Genomic DNA, 17,295 nt, shown 5'->3' with positions numbered 1-17,295 from the left:
GACACGCGATCGCAGTCCCAGCTCCGGGCTCAGCCCCGAAGACCTCCGCACCCGCAGCAGCCGCCCTGCAGCACCACCAGCAGCCCCCAAACGCTCCACGCGTGGCACACAGAGCCTCTACCCAACCCCCCTCATTTCTTCTTCTTCTCCTGCGTGCTGGTGAACCACGAGTCCAGCAGCTTCTTGCTGTAGTAGAGCTGCCAGCCGTGCACCTGGGCGGCCACCACCACCACCAGGTACATGACGGAGACGGCAGAGAAGCCGAAGATGAAGCGGTACGCCTTGCCGTGCCGATAGAGCTGCTGAGCCATAGGGAACATCTCCATGGCCCCGTAGATGAGCGGCGCCACAGAGAAAAGCCCGGCACTGATCATGGACAGCACCAGGTAGCTGATGTTGTTGCGGGGGAAGGAGAGCAGACCCAGCAGTGAGGGCAGGATGCTGAGCAGGTAGGGGTACTCCCACTGGTAGGGCATCGCCACACGATCGTGGGGCAGCAGCTTGAGGTGCCCCACACACATCTGTGCCAGCAGCAGCAGCCACAGCCCCACGTGCACGTAGGTCAGTTTCTTGATCTCTGACTTCAGGGCCACGCTGTGGGGACACAGCATGGTCACAGCACAGCTGGGACACGGCTCTGTCACAGCCTGGTGGGGGCACAGCCCCATCACGGCCCAGCATCGACACGGATTTGTCAAGGACGTGATGGGCACGTGGCCCGGAGGTGCATCACCCTGTCACGGCCCCGATGAGGGCACAGCCCCGCAGTATGGGGAGCAGAGGCTCCGTGACACCCACCTCATCTGGTAGTGCGAAGCCACGCGCTCCCGGTGCCGGTAGTCGCTGCCATCAGTGCCGGCAGCACGGGGCCCACCTCGAGACGCCATAGCTGCCTGCAGGGACACAGAGTGAGGGGACCCCAGGGAGGACCCCATGGCCTCCATCCCACCTTCCCGTGACCACCCACCCACGACAGCCGCAGGGACACCGCAGGGCGCGGTACCCCCCGGCCTGCCACTGCCCCCGGGCCCGCCCTCCGCACCTCGCCGCAGGCACCGCGCCCCGCCGCACCCCACCTGCTCACCGGGCTGAGACGCTCTACCCGCACTTCCGGTTCTCTGTGACCACCGCTTCAAGCCCAAACGGCCTCAGGAGGGCGGCCGGTCTATACGCCCGGAGGCCCGGCTCTATGGTCAAAGCGGGACGCTACGCCCTGCGGTCCGCCCGCCGCGCAGGCGCAGTGCGGCCATGGCGGGTTGCGGAGGTACCGCGCGCGTGGCGGCGCGCATGGGGCAGGGGGCGCGCGCCGCGAGGTGAGCTGGGGGGGGGAGGGCGAGCGTGGAGTTCTGTGCGTGTGCACTGCTGTGTGTGCACTGCTGTGTGCGTGCATTGCTGTGTGTGTGCATTGCAGTGTGTGCACTGCTGTGTGCGTGCATTGCTGTGTGTGTGCATTGCAGTGTGTGCACTGCTGTGTGTGCACGGGGCTGCGGAGGTGACACGGTGTGACACGAGTGGGTGTGCTGATGTAGGTGCACGGGAGTCATGGGCTGCTTGGGAACAGGTTCGGAGGCATGGGGGACACGTGGAGTTTCACACGCGTGGGGACATGGAGCGTGGGAGGAGGCGGGGGAGTCTCACGTGTGCCCCATCTCATTCTCCCCGCAGGAAGGGGCGACCACTGGGCCCTGAGGCCGTGCTGGGGCTACTGGAGGCCTCAGTTGTATATCGGGAAGGTAAGGGAGGAGAGGGAGGCTGGACACGAGTGGGTGTCGGGTGATCAAGAGTGGGGTCTGACCCTTCTGCCACCCCACAGGAGCCCTGCTGGCTCTAAGCAAGCCCACTGATCTGCCTGTGCTGGGTGAGTGCTGGGGGGGCTGATTTCTCCAAGAGGAGGCACATCTGGTGCTGACCCCCATACCTCCAGGGCACCCTGGGGAGCTGAGCCTGACCGCGCTGCTGCCTGCACTACGCCGACGCCTGGGGCTGCCTGCAGAGCTGCATGTGGTGAAAGCACCTGCCAGGTATTGGGATGGGTCTGGGATTTGGAATGGGGAGGTGCCAGGGGGGCTCATTGATACCGTGTCCAATAGAGAATGCTCCGGCCTTGTGCTGCTGTCCACCTGCCACCGTGTCACTGAGCAGCTGCAGCACTCCTTCACTGCTGCCCGACGCAGGGGGCAGTTCCCAGCCACCTACAGGTGAGTGCCTCCCCATGAATCTCCCTCCCCAAAAGTGTGAGGCTCTTCCCTCTTATTGTGTCCCTTCAGCGCTGTCACTGTGGGGGTCCCAGCAGAGGCAGAAGGTGAGATCCGTGTGGGGCTGTGCTGGCAGCAGAAAGGGGACACAGCTGTGGTAAGGGGCACATGGGGGAATCTGGGAGGAGTGGGGGGTAGAGGGTGGTGCTGAAGCTGTGCATCCCCCCCTAGGTGGTGGCAGTGCCATCTCCAGGACGCCGCAGCGTGACCCGCAAAGAGGTGAAGAGCACCCTGACCCGCTACCGCCTGCTGGGAGCAGCAGGGGGCTGCGCTTTGCTCCAGCTGCAGCCTCGTACAGGTGAGTGCCCCCCCTACACTGCCCCGGTACCACCACCCCACAGCGCCACCCACCCCACGTCCTTCCCTCCCTGCAGCTTTCCCCGAGCAGCTCCAGGTGCACCTGACGCTGCTGCTGTGCCCGGCACTGGGTGACCACAAGTACGCATCCCGTGTGGGAACAGTGCTGGGGCAGCCTTTCCTGCTGCCCCCCCAGGAGACCCCCACACCCCGCACACAGGTAAGCAGTGCGATGGAGGGGAACTGCTGCCCTATGCTGCGCTTTCCTAAAAAAAATTATCCCCCACAGGTGCTGGATGCAGAGCTGATGTCCCAGCTGCAGCTGTCCCCACACCACCGCCTGCCCCTGCACCTCCACCTGCAGCAGCTGGTGCTGCCCCACACAGTGCTGAGTGCTCCCCCTCCTCCCCACTTCCTGTGCACCCTACGCCTGCTGGGGCTGCCCTCCCCGCCTCTCCCTCCCCATTAAATCTCAGCATGACGACAACATTTATCTATCCCATTTGCGCTCCCCCCATCTTTCCTGTGTAATCTCCCCGGGGGTTGAGTCAGCACTGGTAACCACAGCCTTCTCCTTCCCCGCGACCCAGTTCCCATCTGGAGTGGATGTTGGGGGAGTCTCTGGTGGCCCCAGCTCCTGCCCACAGCCCTGTCGTTTCAGGCGGGGGGGGGGGCTGACAACATGTCCCTCCCAAAGCTTTCCCAGTGTGAAGGCTCACAGCTCACTCCCACTCACAGATTTATTTCTGCCAAAAGGGGTGGGGGCATACTGGGCCATCACCACTCCTCTTTGCTCCCCTCTGAGCCCTCCGTCCCTCCTCCGCGCCATGGGGCCGAGTGCTCCGCAGCAGGGGCAGGGGGCTGAGGTGGGGGAGAGCTCCCTGGTGGGGTGTGATGGGCACACGGGAACGGATCCTCAGCCCTCTGAGTCGGGGCAGACCCCCTGGGGGCTGCCTTGGCCGCATCTCCGCAGCATACGGGGGGGCCCTGTCCTCTGCTGCAGCCAGGGAGCAGCGAGGGCGGTGTGGTCTGCGCAGGGAGCTGCCTTCCACCTCCAGCTTCAGTCCCACGTAGTGCACGGTGGGCACGGCTGCCTGTAGGGGGGGGGATGTGAGGAGCACAGGGCTGTGCCGTCCTCCCCACAGCCCCCTACCCCCCCCTCAGCTCCCCGCCCCACCTGCTTGTAGATGAGCTCAAAGGCTCCTGTGGGGCACTCGGGGTCGTCCCGGCGGTCGATGACAACTCTCAGTGTGTCACGCTGCACCCCGGCACACAGCCGGCTCGTCACCGCTGTGCTGGCCTCCATAGTGGGGCTGGCGTTGATCTCCAGCAGCCAGGGTCGGAAATCCTCACCAAAAATGAAATCAGCCCCATAGAGCTCAAAGCTGCCCTTACGGCCCCGCACCAAACCCTGCGAGCACTGCACCGCCCGCACCACCGCCGCCTTCATACCCGGCACCATCACCTCGGCCCAGGCACCGGCTTGGCCCCGCTGTGCCAGGTACGCCTGCAGCTGGCGGCACGACCACGTGTTGTCTGCTGGCAGCTGCGGGTGTCGGGACAGCCCCAGGCGGCAGTGCCGCTGCACTGCTTGGTTGCAGAGGTGGACGGCCCTGAGGGGGGAGAGAAAGCAGCCTTCAGTTGGGTATTAGGAAAAATTTTGTGGCAGAATGAGCAGTGAGGCAATGGTACAGGATGCCCAGGGGGCGGTGGGTCGTCATCCTTGGAGGTGATCAAGGATTGCTTATGTGTGGCACTGAGAGACGTGGCTATGGGCACGGCGGTGGGCTGGGTGGGAATTGACGTCTGTGAGAGAGCGGGGGGAGGGAGGGACATACAGAGCACGGAACTGCACTCACGCATCCAAGCACTGCAGGGAGAATGGCTGTGAGCAGAAGCGCAGGTAGCACTCGCGGTAGAACCAGATGGTCAGCGGGTTCCAGTCGGTCACCAGGAACCACTGCCGCACGTCAAACTTGGTGCCGAAGATGAGCAGCGGCCGCTCCACGTATTTCTGCACCACCCAGCGGCCCTCCCGCCCCGTGCTGCCCGCCAGCCGCAGCAACTGGTCCAGCCGTGCCACGCACACGATGCCTGCGGATGTGGCAGCACGTAGGGACCCTGTGGCGCATGGGGACCCCCGGACCACCCCTGGTCCTACCTCTGCCCCGGGACGCAGCCCCGGGTTTGAGGATCCAGACGTTGCGCTCGCCCTCCATGTGCAGTTGGGGCAGCTGCTTCGCCAGGCCCTGTAGCAGGCTGCGGCCCTGTTCCTGCTGTGCCATGCTCAGCTGCAGCACGGCCCCCTCGCTGAGATATGGGGTGGCTCAGCCACTGCCTTTCCACCCTTCCCCACCCCTCTGCCAGCACTCACTGCACCACGCGGTAGTAGCCCTGCAGGAAGCTGTCCCAGTTGGGGCTGTGGGGCTGTGTGTCCCCGTCGATGTCCTGGTGGGCCATGCTGTCCAGGTGCCCCCTGCACACCTGCAGCGCCTCCTCTATCAGCTGTGGGGGCAATGGCAGGGCCGGCCCCTCTGCTAGGGGGGTAGCACAGAGTGAGGGATGGAGCACTGCACCATGCCTGGGGTGCGGGGCTCGGCTCCTCACCTGGAGCATCACTGGGTTTTGGGGATGGCTCCAGCACTGTATGCTCACCCTCAGCCCTTCCCAGGGCCACTTTGAGCAGGCAGCGCGCAGCAGTGAGGTGGAAATCCTCTGCAGTAAGAGAAGAGGCATTGCCCAGCCCAAAGCCACGCTAGGGATGTAGGAACTGTGAGCCCATCCCACATCGGCCCCAAGCTCACCAATGAAGGCCTGGCACTCGTCCGCAGCACCCAGCCGGTAGCAGCGAGGGAAGAAGGTATCGGGGTCGGCTTGGTCGAACCAGGGCAGGTTGCGCAGGGTGAGGCACAGCCCCTCCTGTGTGGAGAAGGATGGCAGCCCCGGCGTGCACCCTGTGCCCCCCCAGGGAAGGTCCCCGTGCCCCCACCTTGGTGGTAAGGCAGCCCCCTCGGGCATAGTGGTTCACCACCTGGTCGGGCCGCAGGATGCACCTCTCTGCAGCACTGCAGCGGCTGCTCCAGATGAAGTAGGGCACCTGGTCCTGCACCAGGCGGGACTGGGGGGGCAAGGGCCTGAGTGAGGTGGGACCCCACCCCACATCGTCACCCCTACCCCACTGAGGGATCCCCCTGCATCATGTTGGGGTCTGCAGCCTTCCTTGCTACCATGAGCTCATGGATGCCATCAGGGTTGTCCTTGTCCGTCTGCTCTTCCTTCTCCTCCTCCTCCTCCTCCTCGTTGGGCAGCCACATGGAGCACGAGGACTCCAGAGGTAGCTGCACCCCACGCTGTTCTGTGCTGAGCTCGGCGTTGCCGCCATCTGCCTCCTGCTGCTGCACCCTGCGGGGTGCCTTTCTCTCCACCCAGCCCCGTGCGCGCAGCAGGCGGCGGATCACAGGGTAGCGGCCCTGCACCATGAAGATCTTCTTCTCCTGGGTGGGGAGATGCCGTGGCTAAGCTGCCCACCCCGGGGAGCTCAGCCTTTGTGCCAGTTGAAAATGGGTGACGCTCTGGAGAAGGAGCAGGCCCTCACCTTGATAGCCCTCTCCACCTGCAGCTTGGCCAGCTTCAGCTGCTTGGGGCAGAGCCAGGGGCGGCTGCAGTCTGCAAGAGTCCAGAGGCCCGTGGGACAGCCTCAGATGAGCTCCTTTCAGACAGCATATACCCTCATGTTCCCTTGTTCCTGAAGGGCAGGGAGCAGGCACCCACCTGCCCGCACTCTCTGCACCTTGCCAGGTGCCCCTGCCGCAGCATTTGCCGCCTTTTCAATCTTCATGCCAGCACCACAGCCTCGCAGCGTTCCCCCCAGGAACTCCCCTCACCAGGCTGCGTGTGCCCACGGTCCTGCTCTCGAGTGGGTGAATATGGGGCAACCTGGGGGTGAGGGAGGCTGCTAGCAGCTCTGCCTCTCTCTATGCAGCGCAGGGGATCCTCCTGCACTGTGTCCTCACCCAACGGGGATGCAGGGGGCTTCCAGCAGCCCTAAGCCCTACATCCTCTCCTGTGGTCCCACACCAGCTACTCCCCCATCACCTGAACCTGTGCCACCCCCAATCGCTTCCCTCAGGCCGCTCTGTGCTCCATCCTGCCCAGCACCCACCCGGCCCACACCCACTCCTTCCAGCACCGGCAGGGCTGCCCCCACTGTTTACTGTTGCCGTGGTGCCGCTCCGGGCCCCGCCCCCTTCTGCCCTAGATCCCCGCCCCCCGGCATTCCCTCCCCTTCCCTCCCCCAGCAATACAGCAGGGAGCCGGGGCGTACAGCAAGTAACTCTTTATAAAACACAATGCGACAGGACAGGGAGCGGGGCCGCCTGGCCCCGCGTGCGCACAAGCCCGGTCCGCCTCCGCCCCGGCCAGCGAGGAGACGGGTTTGCAGCCAGGGGCCCAGCTTTCCTTCTCCAGAGCAGGAGAGCCCCGGCATGCGGCTCTGCACAGGCACCGGGAAGCCACGGAGTCACGGCACGGCCTAGAACTGCAAGGCAAGAGAGAGGGCAGGTGCCCATCAGCACTGGAACGTCCCACGCTACATCTCCCGGCTCTGCTCACCCTCAGCCCACTTGAAGGGTCTCAACACCAGTGGAAAATGCTTACAGGCACTCCCCCACATGTCCCAGGATGGGTACAAACTGCACCAAAGCGCTGCCACCCCCCAACCATGTGGGGGAGGCTTCTGTCTCTGAGGGCCGTGCTCCACTGCTAAGAGAAGGAACATTCACAGAGCCTTACGTTCTTCAGGAATTCCTCTGCCACGATGCGGGCCCTGGCATTGACAGAGAGCTTCATCTCACTGATCTCCTTGTCGATCTCTTCCATGAAATGGATCACGAAATCCACAAGCTTGTGCTTGTACATCTGCTCCGTGTGGAAGTTAGTGATTAGGAAGCTGATGTCGTAGCCCTGAGGAAGAGAGGAGCAGTATGACAGCTATGAGAGCACAGCACAGTGACAGCGCAGCCCAGATCTGCAGTGCAGGCCCAAGGAAGCAGAGCTGGGAGCTGCTCTGCTGCCACCCCCTCACCTCCACGGGCTTCCTGCGAAGGATGAAGAAGTTCTCAGCCCTCATCATCATGAAGCGCATGAATTTGTGGCACAGGATCTTCTCGATCTCATCGGCCTGCAGAGAGGAAAGGGAAATTAGGCTTCCCCACAGGAGCGCAAGCTGCCAGCCCACCACCCCTCCCCAGCCACTTCGGCCCCACACCTGTTTGACAGCGATGCTGACACGCACGGAGTTGATGGAGCCCTCAATGAGCACCTTCTCCTTCTCGTTCCTGCTAATGATCACTGGCTGCAACAGGAGCTCCTTGCTGCTCCTGTGGGAGCAAAAAAAGGTCACAACTGATCAGCAGGGAAGCACTCACGGCTCAGTGCTCGCTGGCATGAGCACTGCAAGGATCCCGGAGATGCAGAGCGTTTCCTTCACTCCCACATCAGGATCCCCCTCCTGCTCTGCAGCTCCCCCAGCACCTGGCAGGCAGCAGTGGCTGCAGTGCACGGGGTGAAGGATGGGGACTGCAGGGCAGCTCCGGGGCAGGGAGCTGGGGCAGGGAACACTCCTCCACCACTGGGTCTGTGGATGCGGCTGGGGAGGGGCTGGCAGGAACCCTACCTGACCTCCACCTCGGGTTTGTTGTGGCGCTCCACTACCTGCGAGGAGAAGTTCTCCAGGCACAGGGCGGCCTGCAGCGTGGCACGCACCGCGTTCAGGTACGGGCGCAGCGTGGCGGTCTGTGGGGCACAGCACAGCGTCAGCGCCTGGGCCCATCCCCATATCCACCCCCATCCCTACTTCTACCCCCACCCCTACCCCTGTAACCATGCCCATCCCCACATCCCTACTCCCATCCCCACATCCCTACTCCCAATCCCCATCCCTACCCTCATGCCCATCCCCACTCCCGCCCAGCTCCTTCTCTCCCAGCCCAGACCTGCCCGCTTCCCTCAGCCCATTCCCAGCCCATTCCCGCCCGCGCCCCACCATGGTGACGGCTCCGGTCCGGTCCGGGGAAGCGGAACCGGAAGTGGCCGGTCCTCTCTTCCGGGATGCGCGGGAATCCCCAACCCGGCAGGTGGGAGGAGGCGGGAGGTTCCCGCTCCGCTCCCCGCTCCCGCTCGGCCGCCTCAAGGCCCCTCCGCGCCGCACCGAACGCTCTTGACGCTACGCGGCGCACGGCAGTGCATCCCGTCAAGGAGCGCGGAGGCGGCGCCTCGCGGAGGCAGCGTAGTCCCACGAGGCCCCCCCCGTGATCTCGCCGGTCTTGGTGCGCTCCTGTCAGCGCTTCCATATTAGGAAAGGAAGAAGGAGAGCCGGCCGAGCCAATGGGCGGCGTGCGCCGGGCGGGGCTGAGCCAATGGGGGGCGCGGGGCGGGGCGAAGCGGCGCGCGGCCTGCGGGGGCCGGAAGTTGGCGAGCGGCCGTATGTGGAGCTCGGCCCCCCCCCGGCGCCGCGCCCCGGGCCTGCCCCCCGCCGGGCCCCGCCCGCCCCCCGCCGCGCCGCACGGCCCGCCGAGCCCTCCGGCCCGCCCCCTGAGCCCCCGGGCCCCGCTCCCTTCGCTCTCCGGTTTCCCCCCGGTGCCGCCATGAGCGAGCTGAAGGACTGCCCGTTGCAGTTCCACGACTTCAAGTCGGTGGACCACGTGAAGGTGTGCCCGCGGTACACGGCCGTGCTGGCCCGCTCCGAGGACGATGGCATCGGCATCGAGGAGCTGGACACGCTGCAGCTGGAGCTGGAGACGCTGCTCTCCTCCGCCAGCCGCCGCCTCCGTGTCCTGGAGGCCGAGACACAGGTGTGTTGCCCGTGTCCGCGACCCCCACGTCCCTGTCACCGTCCTGCACACGTGCCCCGACACACTGTTGCTCTTTTCCAGATCCTGACGGACTGGCAGGACAAGAAGGGCGACCGGCGTTTCCTGAAGCTGAGCAAGGACCACGACGTGGGCACCTCTGTCAAGCACGGCAAGCCCAAGAAGCAGAAGCTGGAGGGCAAAGGGGGCCACGGGACGGGGCCTGGGCCTGGTAGACCTAAGTCCAAAAACCTGCAGCCCAAGATCCAGGAGTACGAGTTCCAGGATGATCCCATTGATGTGCCACGGATTCCTAAAAACGATGCTCCGAACAGGTGCATGGGGAGTTGGGGGGCACTGGGATTGGCTGTTTCCTTCCTTGCAGTGCGGGAGGGCATGAGCTGCTCCCATAGTGCCCCCCACATCCCCCCTCACCATTTATTCCCCTGCTCTGGCCTCGCAGGTTCTGGGCGTCAGTGGAGCCGTACTGCGCCGATCTCACCAACGAGGAGGTCAGGGTCCTGGAGGAGCTGCTCAAGCCACCAGAGGATGAGGCTGAGCACTACAAGGTGACAAACTGCATAGCCCCCCACCCATGCTCCCTCACCCCATACCCTACCTTGCACTGTCCACCCCTCAGCTATTGGGCAAGCTGAGTGGTCACACCTCTCTGTGAACATTGCACATGGCCTCTGGGGTGGTGCAACTAAGTGCAACCCCAGTCCCGTGCTGAGCCCCTGGCCCATCCTGTGCTGCAGATCCCACCACTGGGGAAGCACTACTCACAGCGCTGGGCTCAGGAGGACCTGCTAGAGGAGCAGAAGGATGGTGCCCGGGCAGCAGCTGCAGCTGACAAAAAGAAGGGTGTTCTGGGGCCACTGACTGAGCTGGACACCAAAGGTGTTGTCCCATTCCCTAGCAGTAATGGACTGCACTGAAGCTGTGGGGTGAGCTCAGGGGGCTGGCATCCAGTTCCCACAGAACCAGGGCTACTCACAACTTTCTCCCTCCCGCATCCCCCCAGATGTCGATGCCTTGCTGAAGAAATCAGAGGCCCAGCATGAGCAGCCTGAGGATGGGTGTCCCTTTGGGCCCCTGACACAGCGTCTCCTGCAGGCCCTGGTGGAGGTGAGGGGGGCAGGTCTGTGCAATGGCCCTGTGAGGCAGTGTCACTGCATCAGGGCGAGGTGAACCTTTCCCACATGCTCTGCTTGCCAGGAAAACATCATCTCCCCTGTGGAGGATTCGCCCATTCCTGAGATTGCTGGCAAGGACTCAGGAGCCGACGGTGCTGGCACTTCTCCCCGCAGCCAGAACAAGCCCTTCAGGTGAGCTGCTGTGGTGCCACGAAGCTCGGTGCTGCCCAAATTGGCACTTCCTCTGCCCAAATTGGGGCAGAACGTGGGCGCTTCAGAAAGCATCCACTCCGCCCCTCTCAGCGTGCCCCACACCAAGTCGCTGGAGGGGCGGATCAAGGAGGAGCTGGTGGCCCAGGGCCTGCTGGAGTCAGAGGACCGTCCTGCCGAGGACTCAGAGGATGAGGTCCTGGCCGAGTTGCGTAAGAGGCAGGCAGAGCTGAAGGCACTCAGCGCCCACAACCGCGCCAAGAAGCACGAGCTGCTGCGGTGAGTGTGGGCAGGGCACGGGGCCAGGTGCAGTGCCGGCGGCATGAAATGATGTCCTCTGTCCCCAGGTTGGCCAAGGAGGAGCTGCACCGGCAAGAGCTGCGGCAGCGTGTCCGCATGGCCGACAACGAGGTGATGGACGCCTTCCGCAAGATCATGGCTGCCCGGCAGAAGAAGCGCACTCCCACCAAGAAGGAGAAGGATCAGGCGTGGAAGACGCTGAAGGAGCGGGAGAGCATCCTCAAGCTGCTGGATGGGTAGCAGGGTGCTCAGGACAGGGCTGCACGTTGCTGCCGTCCCCTTATTTCACAGACTGGAGTGGAGGCACCGTGAGGAGGAGGAGGTGCCCCTGTCCCCCGCAGGTTCCTGGCACGCCTGTGCTCTGCCTGGGATCGCTGCGGGTTGGGGACAGCGGGTGCACGGTCCTGTGCTGTGACCCAGCGCTGCGACGTTTCACTGGGAGGCTGAGTCCTGCTCCTGGCCCAAGGGCACAGCTCCTGCCCACTGCCACCAAACCGCAGCTGGAGCACGGGGACCCGGTGACAGCGTTCCTGGGAATAGCCACCCTCTGGTTTCCGCTCCCGCGGTTATTCTGGGCACCGGACCTCTGCCAGGCCTGGGCTGGGAGCTGTCCCGTGCCTCGCTGGCTCTGGGGACAGCCAGGGACACCGGTGTCGGGGGAGGAGTGGGGCGGGAGGGGGCAGGGCGGGCTCGGGATGTAGCCGCGGGTTCTGTGGCTGAGAGGGCAATAAAGGAGAATTGGCACTGGCGGCGTGCTGTGGAGTCGTGCGCTGCTGGGGGCTGCGGGGACGCAGGGGAGGGGGGCATCCTACCCCCGTGTGCGGCCGTCCCCTCTGCGGGATGTCGCCGCTCCGCCACGCGCTGTGCGCCTTCCCCGCGGGCTGCCCCTCGCGCGCCCCCGTCGTTCACTGCCCCTCCGCGGCCCGCGGTCACGCGTGGGCACTCGCCGCCCGCGCCCCCCATTGGCTGAGCGGCGGGCAGGTCCCGCCCCCCGCCGTGACGTCAGCGCTGTCCGGCGGTGCCGCGCCAGGAGGAGTCGCCGCTGCTCCGCGCGGGGCCGGGGCCGCCGCAACCGTCGGTAAGAGCGGGCGGGGCGCGGCGGGGCGGGGCCCACGCGGGGGTAACGGCCGCGCCCACTCGCGGTCGTAGGGTGCGCGACCCCGCGGCTCGGTGCCATGTGCGGGGCTCCCCGCTGCCAGAGCTACGCGGGCCGTGCCCGCGGCGGGGCTGTGTCACGCGTGGGGTGGGCACGGGGGGGCTGCGGCGGCCCGGTATCCCCGCAGCACGGCGTCCCCGCGTCCCCGCCACCCGTCCCCTCCGTCAGCCGGGGCGACATCCCGACAGCCCCATCCCGTCGCCTCGCCGTCCCCCGCCCGTGGCCCCACGGATGCGGCATTCCGCTGCCGCGCTGACGCCCCGTCCCTGTCCCCCTCAAGGCGCAGCCCGCGGCCGCAGGACCACCATGCCGCTGGGACACCCCGCGCCCGGCTGGAAGAAGAGGACCGAGGACATTCGCCGCATCTACGACTTCCGAGAGGTCCTGGGCACGTGAGTCGCAGGTGGCACCGGACACGGGACGGGCGGCACCGGCTGCGGGATGGCTGCCATCCCCGTGGCATCTTCTGGCCAACGGCGCTGCGTGGAACTGGGCCAGCTCAAATATTGGCCCAGGGCGGGGGCCCTGCGGGGCGGCACGCACACAGATAGGCCGGGGACGTCGGGACTCGCGGGGGATCGGGCACACGCGGGGCGCGGGGACGCGCAGGGACGTGGCACTGCCCGCGCCGCGTTGTCCGCAGTGGTCCCGGTGGGACCCGGTGGCACCGCGTGGCGGGGCCCGGTGCTGCTGAAGCGCCGTAAGGCTCTTAGGGCGGATTACCGGGTTAATTACAGCAGGGCTTAGGACCGGGCTGTTCTCCACCTGCCCCACCTGGGCGCTGCCGCCCCACAGAGCCACGTGTCCCTGGGGTGAACTGCGTGCCCCCCAGCAGTGGCACTGCCTGTGTCCCGCGGCCCCGCCGTCCCCTCCCGCTCACCATTCCCCTATAAATAGCCCAACTTTCCGCTTATCACCATAGCAATAGTGGCATAGCAGTGCCCCCCTGGTTCACACTGCTCCCCCTCTTCCAGGGGGGCTTTCTCTGAGGTGGTGCTGGCAGAGGAGAGGGCAACCCAGAAGCTGGTGGCCATCAAGTGCATCGCCAAGAAGGCGCTGGAGGGGAAGGAGGCCGGCATTGAGAATGAGATTGCCGTCCTGCACAAGTAGGGGGGCTGCTCTGGGATGGGGGCAGGGGGGTCCTGTGATGCTCCCACCCTAGCATGGCCCCACTGCCAGCACCCAGCACCGGGTGTTATCAGCACGGCCCTAAATAGCCCAGCACATGGTGCTGCTGCTCTCTGCCCTGCTGCCAGCTGGGGGGGCTGATCCCGGCCCTTCTCACCCCACCATGCAGGATCAAGCACCCCAACATTGTGGCCTTGGATGACATCTACGAGAGCAGCAGCCACCTCTACCTCATCATGCAGCTGTGAGTGACACGTTGGGGGGGCTGCTGGATAGGGGCCGCCCCTGTGAGGAAGGGCTGATAGCGTTGTGTGGCCCTTGAAGGGTGTCGGGAGGGGAACTCTTTGACCGCATCGTAGAGAAGGGTTTCTACACCGAGCGCGATGCCAGCACGCTGATCCGGCAGATCCTGGATGCTGTGCGCTACCTGCACGACATGGGCATCGTGCACCGCGACCTGAAGGTGAGCAGTGCGGGGAAGGGGGGGGCACGGAGATCAAAACTGGGGGTTCTCTGACATCAGCCCTCCTGCAGCCCGAGAACCTGCTGTACTACAGCCTGGAGGAGGACTCCAAGATCATGATCAGCGACTTTGGGCTCTCCAAGATCGAGGGCTGTGGCAGTGTTATGTCCACCGCCTGTGGGACACCTGGCTACGTGGGTGAGCCTGGGGGGCCTGTTGGCCTGTGGGCAGTTCTCCCCGTGGTACAGCACTAGGTCCCCCTCACTGTGCTGTCCCTCCAGCCCCTGAGGTACTGGCACAGAAGCCCTACAGCAAGGCAGTGGATTGCTGGTCCATCGGGGTCATCGCCTACATCCTGTAAGTATTCCCCTTCCACACGCTGTGGCTGCACAGGGGACACTGTGAGTGACCTCCACGCTGTCCTCCACACCTACCAGGCTCTGTGGGTACCCCCCCTTCTATGATGAGAACGATGCCAAGCTTTTTGAGCAGATCCTGCGGGCTGAGTACGAGTTCGACTCACCCTACTGGGACGACATCTCGGAGTCAGGTGAACCCCAGGGGTCAGCTGTTTTGGGGGAGGGTCCTCACAGGATAGGGGCTCACAGCTGCCCTCTTCTCTCAGCCAAAGACTTCATCAGACATCTGATGGAAAAGGACCCTGACAAGCGCTTCACGTGCGAGCAGGCTCTACAGCATCCCTGGTAAGGGATGGGGGCACTCCTCCTGGGAGGCAAATAAATGGGAAAGGGTTGCCCCCCTAAATTGATTCCCTCATTCTAGGATCGCTGGGGACACAGCCCTGGACAAGAACATCCACCAGTCAGTGAGTGAGCAGATCAAGAAGAACTTTGCTAAGAGCAAGTGGAAGGTGAGCACAGGGCTTTGGGTGGGCCACGGCAGTGCTGGGGGCAGCGCAGTGACAAGGCAGTGTGCCTGCCAGCAAGCCTTCAATGCCACGGCTGTGGTGCGACACATGCGGAAGCTGCAGCTGGGAACGAGCCAGGAGGGCCCCGGGCAGATGACACCGAGCAGCCCCTGCCATGGCCAGTGGTTGGGGGGGGGCTCCAACAGCGGTGAGCCCTGATCCCCGCTCTGTGCCATTCTGCACCCTCATGGGTCCAGGGGTGCTGCCAGGCTCTCACCCCACATTCCTCCCTACAAAGCAGGGTTGGACTGTGAGCGGGTGCCAGCAAACAGAACCCCCCGCCTGCCCTCTGACTGAGGGGGTCTTGAGATCCCCTGGGCACAACACAGGGTATGGGGTGGGTCCATGGGGGTCCTGCTGCCTCCCCATCTGCTCCCTTTGGGGGGGGGGGGAGCAGTAGTAAGGGAGGGCAACCTGCCCCGCTTCTCACCATCTCCTGGAGTGAGCCCCATGGCTGTGGAGTCTGTGTGGGAAGCCCCCAGGAGCCCCCCCATACCAGCCAATGGGGGCTACAGCCCAGCTCCCTCCTCCCTCCTCCCTCCATCTGCCCCCTAGCATGTTCAAAGAGAATTTTCCAAATGGACATTTCTATTTTATTCCTTGTAATAAAGGAAATAGACAAACAGTGTCTGGCTTGGCTCGTCCCCCCAGGGGCCAGCACGCAGTGGGCAGGAGACAGACAAACTCTGCTCTCAGATCCCCCTGTGCCCCCTTCCCTAGGAGCACCCAGCCCCATGGCTTGCCTGGCTGTGGCCCCTCCTGGCCCGGCTTCGACTGTCCCGGTCCTTGCGGAGGTCAGCGCAGAAGAGGACCTGTGGGGGGGAATGAGAGGTGCTGGGTGAGCACAACTGGGAGGGACAACCAGGTGTGTGTGTGGGGGAGGTTGGTACTCACCGCCTGCGCCCAGCCCGCATAGGGGCCCCACAGTTCACGGAAGAAGTCACCTGTGGAGAGATCAGAGCCAGCAATGGGGGCTCAGCCCTTGCACCACCAAGCTGTGGGTGTCAGCTCGTGCCCTCACCGATCTCCTGGTGCACACGGGCAGTCAGGGAGCGGGCACCCAGCGCTGCCCCATAGCGCTGCCGGGCAATGTTCCACACATGGGTGTCTACTGGCACTGCCTCTGCCTTGTCCAGGGCCATCAGGCACACACAGTCAGCCACCTGCCACATGATGCACAATCAGCCCTGCCATCACCCTGTCCCCATCCCCATGCCATCACCCACCTTTGCCCCCACTCCCGGCAGGGCACACAGCACCCTCCTGGCCTCAGCATAGGGCACGGCCCGCAGCTGGCACAGCCCCTCGGCACCCATTCCCTCGGCGATGGCGCGTGCTGTGCCGCTGACAAAGCGGGCCCGATAGCCAAAGCCCAGCGTCCGCAACTTGGCCTCCGCTTCAGGGCCTGTGGGAGGACAGCCGTGGAATGGGGACGTGGGGACAGACGTGGGGACAAAAGGATGGCTGCCAACCTGCCAGCGCTGCCAGGGAGGGGAAGGCGTGGAAAGGCTTCTCATTCAGCGAGCAGAGCTGTTGGCCAAAGGCCTGGCAGAGGCGCTCGATCATGGTGGTGATGCGGGCCACATGGTTGTTGGAGGTGCAGATGAAGGACAGTAGGCATTCCACAGGGTCCTGCCGCAACACCCGCACCCCTGCAGCACCACGGGTCAGTGGGGCCCAGCAGGTGGGTGCTGCCATCACCCCATGGGGCTGCCCCACCTGGGAAGGCAGTGGCTGTCTGGCAGAAGAGGGGGTCGGCTGCCCCCCAGGTGCGGTACAGGGCCGCCAGCCCCACGTCCAGCTGGAAGTAATCCCTCAGGATCCGGTCAGTTTCAGGGCCAGGCGTCTCCTTGCCATACACCGTGTACCACAGGCGGTCCCGCTCCTGGCGCAGCGTCCACACGCGGTCACCCAGCACTCCTGTCCATGCACCAGGGCTGCTCTCCCGCCACCTGCCAGGCACCGGGCATCAGGCTACTCTGAATGGCCTCATACGGCCTCGCCGTCTGACAGGAAGGCCCTGCTGTCTCACCGGAAGGCCTGCCCTGACGCCAGCACCAGATCCAGGCGCAGCTCAGCTGAAGGGCAGCGCAGCCACCGCCACAGGGCTGGGCAGGCCGAGGGGGCATCCCGCAGTGCCATGGGGCTGCGGCCCCGCAGAGGCAATAGGCTCAGGCTGCACTCTCACACCATGACACCCACCTGCACCCACGGCACGCTCAGCTCAGGTGAGGACTCCTGCGGGTGCCCACTTGTCTCACAATGCTCCGCAGCACCCTGCTCTGCACCCCCAGTCCCATCCATCCCCGCCCCCATCGCACACCCCACGTACCCCCCCATATCCTCTCCCCCCTCCCATCCCCACGCCGCCCCAAAGCCCGCTCCCCGCCCCGTCCAGTACCCCCAGCCACCGCCGCCACCATAGAGCTCCCCCCACCCAGGCACGCAGAGCGCCGCTTCCCGCTCTTTTGGCGCCGCTCTGGCCCACTTCCGGCCTCTCGCTGGCCCAACCCCGGAAGTACCCTCGTCCCTCCCTCCGCCCGACTCCCGTTACGGCGGTGGCGGGGAGGGCGG

At 65.1% G+C, this 17,295-nt stretch overlaps 7 protein-coding genes across 14 annotated transcripts; 3 read left to right on the top strand and 4 right to left on the bottom strand.

Annotated features, from left to right (window-relative positions):
- JAGN1 (jagunal homolog 1) lies at window positions 1–1,198 on the bottom strand. Of its 3 annotated transcripts, none has more exons than XM_048957432.1 (3): window positions 1,085–1,198; window positions 799–893; window positions 1–594 (listed from the first exon to the last, which is right to left on the bottom strand). In XM_048957432.1, the coding sequence occupies exons 2-3, from the start codon at window positions 885–887 to the stop codon at window positions 132–134; spliced, it is 552 nt and encodes a 183-aa protein (XP_048813389.1). In that variant the 5' UTR covers window positions 888–893; window positions 1,085–1,198; the 3' UTR covers window positions 1–131. The 3 variants fall into 3 exon arrangements, with proteins under 3 accessions (XP_048813389.1, XP_048813388.1, XP_048813390.1); XM_048957431.1 differs by having other exon boundaries at window positions 1,077–1,180; XM_048957433.1 differs by having other exon boundaries at window positions 1,043–1,087.
- RPUSD3 (RNA pseudouridine synthase D3) lies at window positions 1,109–3,039 on the top strand. Its single transcript, XM_048957430.1, has 9 exons — window positions 1,109–1,313; window positions 1,666–1,733; window positions 1,814–1,858; window positions 1,925–2,021; window positions 2,091–2,198; window positions 2,268–2,352; window positions 2,427–2,553; window positions 2,630–2,772; window positions 2,842–3,039. The coding sequence occupies exons 1-9, from the start codon at window positions 1,249–1,251 to the stop codon at window positions 3,019–3,021; spliced, it is 918 nt and encodes a 305-aa protein (XP_048813387.1). The 5' UTR covers window positions 1,109–1,248; the 3' UTR covers window positions 3,022–3,039.
- A 15-nt stretch (window positions 3,040–3,054) lies between these two features.
- TTLL3 (tubulin tyrosine ligase like 3) lies at window positions 3,055–6,701 on the bottom strand. Its single transcript, XM_048957428.1, has 11 exons — window positions 6,324–6,701; window positions 6,148–6,218; window positions 5,780–6,046; window positions 5,542–5,670; window positions 5,357–5,471; window positions 5,160–5,267; window positions 4,927–5,089; window positions 4,714–4,862; window positions 4,412–4,646; window positions 3,730–4,165; window positions 3,055–3,646 (listed from the first exon to the last, which is right to left on the bottom strand). The coding sequence occupies exons 1-11, from the start codon at window positions 6,388–6,390 to the stop codon at window positions 3,293–3,295; spliced, it is 2,094 nt and encodes a 697-aa protein (XP_048813385.1). The 5' UTR covers window positions 6,391–6,701; the 3' UTR covers window positions 3,055–3,292.
- A 172-nt stretch (window positions 6,702–6,873) lies between these two features.
- On the bottom strand, window positions 6,874–8,830 carry ARPC4 (actin related protein 2/3 complex subunit 4). The gene is made up of 6 exons (XM_048957434.1): window positions 8,596–8,830; window positions 8,227–8,345; window positions 7,819–7,930; window positions 7,636–7,731; window positions 7,344–7,514; window positions 6,874–7,089 (listed from the first exon to the last, which is right to left on the bottom strand). Exons 1-6 carry the CDS (start codon window positions 8,596–8,598, stop codon window positions 7,084–7,086), a joined length of 507 nt encoding a protein of 168 aa, XP_048813391.1. The 5' UTR covers window positions 8,599–8,830; the 3' UTR covers window positions 6,874–7,083.
- A 270-nt stretch (window positions 8,831–9,100) lies between these two features.
- On the top strand, window positions 9,101–11,712 carry TADA3 (transcriptional adaptor 3). Its single transcript, XM_048957288.1, has 8 exons — window positions 9,101–9,403; window positions 9,485–9,735; window positions 9,864–9,969; window positions 10,159–10,300; window positions 10,425–10,528; window positions 10,619–10,728; window positions 10,840–11,025; window positions 11,094–11,712. The coding sequence occupies exons 1-8, from the start codon at window positions 9,197–9,199 to the stop codon at window positions 11,284–11,286; spliced, it is 1,299 nt and encodes a 432-aa protein (XP_048813245.1). The 5' UTR covers window positions 9,101–9,196; the 3' UTR covers window positions 11,287–11,712.
- A 341-nt stretch (window positions 11,713–12,053) lies between these two features.
- Window positions 12,054–15,267, top strand: CAMK1 (calcium/calmodulin dependent protein kinase I). Of its 2 annotated transcripts, XM_048957106.1 has the most exons (12): window positions 12,054–12,124; window positions 12,483–12,594; window positions 13,177–13,308; window positions 13,500–13,574; window positions 13,655–13,793; window positions 13,865–13,991; window positions 14,075–14,150; window positions 14,231–14,343; window positions 14,419–14,497; window positions 14,577–14,664; window positions 14,737–14,869; window positions 14,963–15,267. In XM_048957106.1, the coding sequence occupies exons 2-12, from the start codon at window positions 12,509–12,511 to the stop codon at window positions 15,016–15,018; spliced, it is 1,104 nt and encodes a 367-aa protein (XP_048813063.1). In that variant the 5' UTR covers window positions 12,054–12,124; window positions 12,483–12,508; the 3' UTR covers window positions 15,019–15,267. The 2 variants fall into 2 exon arrangements, with proteins under 2 accessions (XP_048813063.1, XP_048813064.1); XM_048957107.1 differs by lacking the exon at window positions 13,177–13,308.
- Window positions 15,268–15,339: 72 nt separating this feature from the next.
- On the bottom strand, window positions 15,340–17,223 carry OGG1 (8-oxoguanine DNA glycosylase). Of its 5 annotated transcripts, none has more exons than XM_048957108.1 (8): window positions 17,159–17,223; window positions 16,754–16,959; window positions 16,441–16,673; window positions 16,194–16,373; window positions 15,948–16,126; window positions 15,743–15,884; window positions 15,616–15,665; window positions 15,346–15,533 (listed from the first exon to the last, which is right to left on the bottom strand). In XM_048957108.1, the coding sequence occupies exons 2-8, from the start codon at window positions 16,861–16,863 to the stop codon at window positions 15,438–15,440; spliced, it is 990 nt and encodes a 329-aa protein (XP_048813065.1). In that variant the 5' UTR covers window positions 16,864–16,959; window positions 17,159–17,223; the 3' UTR covers window positions 15,346–15,437. The 5 variants fall into 5 exon arrangements, with proteins under 5 accessions (XP_048813069.1, XP_048813065.1, XP_048813067.1 ...); XM_048957110.1 differs by having other exon boundaries at window positions 16,754–16,923; window positions 17,159–17,206; XM_048957109.1 differs by having other exon boundaries at window positions 17,123–17,177.
- Window positions 17,224–17,295: the final 72 nt, after the last annotated feature.

This window comes from Lagopus muta, chromosome 11 (assembly GCF_023343835.1).
Source record: "Lagopus muta isolate bLagMut1 chromosome 11, bLagMut1 primary, whole genome shotgun sequence".
Lineage (NCBI taxonomy): Eukaryota > Metazoa > Chordata > Aves > Galliformes > Phasianidae > Lagopus > Lagopus muta.
The sequence above is the reverse complement of the archived record's forward strand: the minus strand, read 5'-3'. Positions and strand labels throughout refer to the sequence as shown.

Bases quoted from the DNA above. Each gene is read 5' to 3' on its own strand.
- JAGN1 (XM_048957432.1), bottom strand. From the start codon at position 887: ATGGCGTCTCGAGGTGGGCCCCGTGCTGCCGGCACTGATGGCAGCGAC. The intron at 595-798 runs GTGGGTGTCACG...GTGTCCCCACAG, and splicing joins GCTTCGCACTACCAGATGAG to CGTGGCCCTGAAGTCAGAGA.
- RPUSD3 (XM_048957430.1), top strand. From the start codon at position 1,249: ATGGCGGGTTGCGGAGGTACCGCGCGCGTGGCGGCGCGCATGGGGCAG. The intron at 1,314-1,665 runs GTGAGCTGGGGG...TTCTCCCCGCAG, and splicing joins CAGGGGGCGCGCGCCGCGAG to GAAGGGGCGACCACTGGGCC. The intron at 2,022-2,090 runs GTATTGGGATGG...CGTGTCCAATAG, and splicing joins GTGGTGAAAGCACCTGCCAG to AGAATGCTCCGGCCTTGTGC.
- TTLL3 (XM_048957428.1), bottom strand. From the start codon at position 6,390: ATGAAGATTGAAAAGGCGGCAAATGCTGCGGCAGGGGCACCTGGCAAG. The intron at 6,047-6,147 runs GTGAGGGCCTGC...CTCCCCACCCAG, and splicing joins AGGTGGAGAGGGCTATCAAG to GAGAAGAAGATCTTCATGGT. The intron at 5,671-5,779 runs GTAGCAAGGAAG...TTGCCCCCCCAG, and splicing joins ATGGCATCCATGAGCTCATG to TCCCGCCTGGTGCAGGACCA.
- ARPC4 (XM_048957434.1), bottom strand. The intron at 7,931-8,226 runs GTAGGGTTCCTG...TTGCTCCCACAG, and splicing joins AAACCCGAGGTGGAGGTCAG to GAGCAGCAAGGAGCTCCTGT. The intron at 7,732-7,818 runs GTGTGGGGCCGA...TCCTCTCTGCAG, and splicing joins TCAGCATCGCTGTCAAACAG to GCCGATGAGATCGAGAAGAT.
- TADA3 (XM_048957288.1), top strand. From the start codon at position 9,197: ATGAGCGAGCTGAAGGACTGCCCGTTGCAGTTCCACGACTTCAAGTCG. The intron at 9,736-9,863 runs GTGCATGGGGAG...CTGGCCTCGCAG, and splicing joins AAAAACGATGCTCCGAACAG to GTTCTGGGCGTCAGTGGAGC. The intron at 9,970-10,158 runs GTGACAAACTGC...CCTGTGCTGCAG, and splicing joins ATGAGGCTGAGCACTACAAG to ATCCCACCACTGGGGAAGCA.
- CAMK1 (XM_048957106.1), top strand. From the start codon at position 12,509: ATGCCGCTGGGACACCCCGCGCCCGGCTGGAAGAAGAGGACCGAGGAC. The intron at 14,151-14,230 runs GTAAGTATTCCC...CACACCTACCAG, and splicing joins GGGGTCATCGCCTACATCCT to GCTCTGTGGGTACCCCCCCT. The intron at 14,498-14,576 runs GTAAGGGATGGG...CCCTCATTCTAG, and splicing joins CAGGCTCTACAGCATCCCTG to GATCGCTGGGGACACAGCCC.
- OGG1 (XM_048957108.1), bottom strand. From the start codon at position 16,863: ATGGCACTGCGGGATGCCCCCTCGGCCTGCCCAGCCCTGTGGCGGTGG. The intron at 16,374-16,440 runs GTGGGGCAGCCC...GTGGTGCTGCAG, and splicing joins GACAGCCACTGCCTTCCCAG to GGGTGCGGGTGTTGCGGCAG. The intron at 16,127-16,193 runs GTTGGCAGCCAT...GTCCTCCCACAG, and splicing joins CTCCCTGGCAGCGCTGGCAG to GCCCTGAAGCGGAGGCCAAG.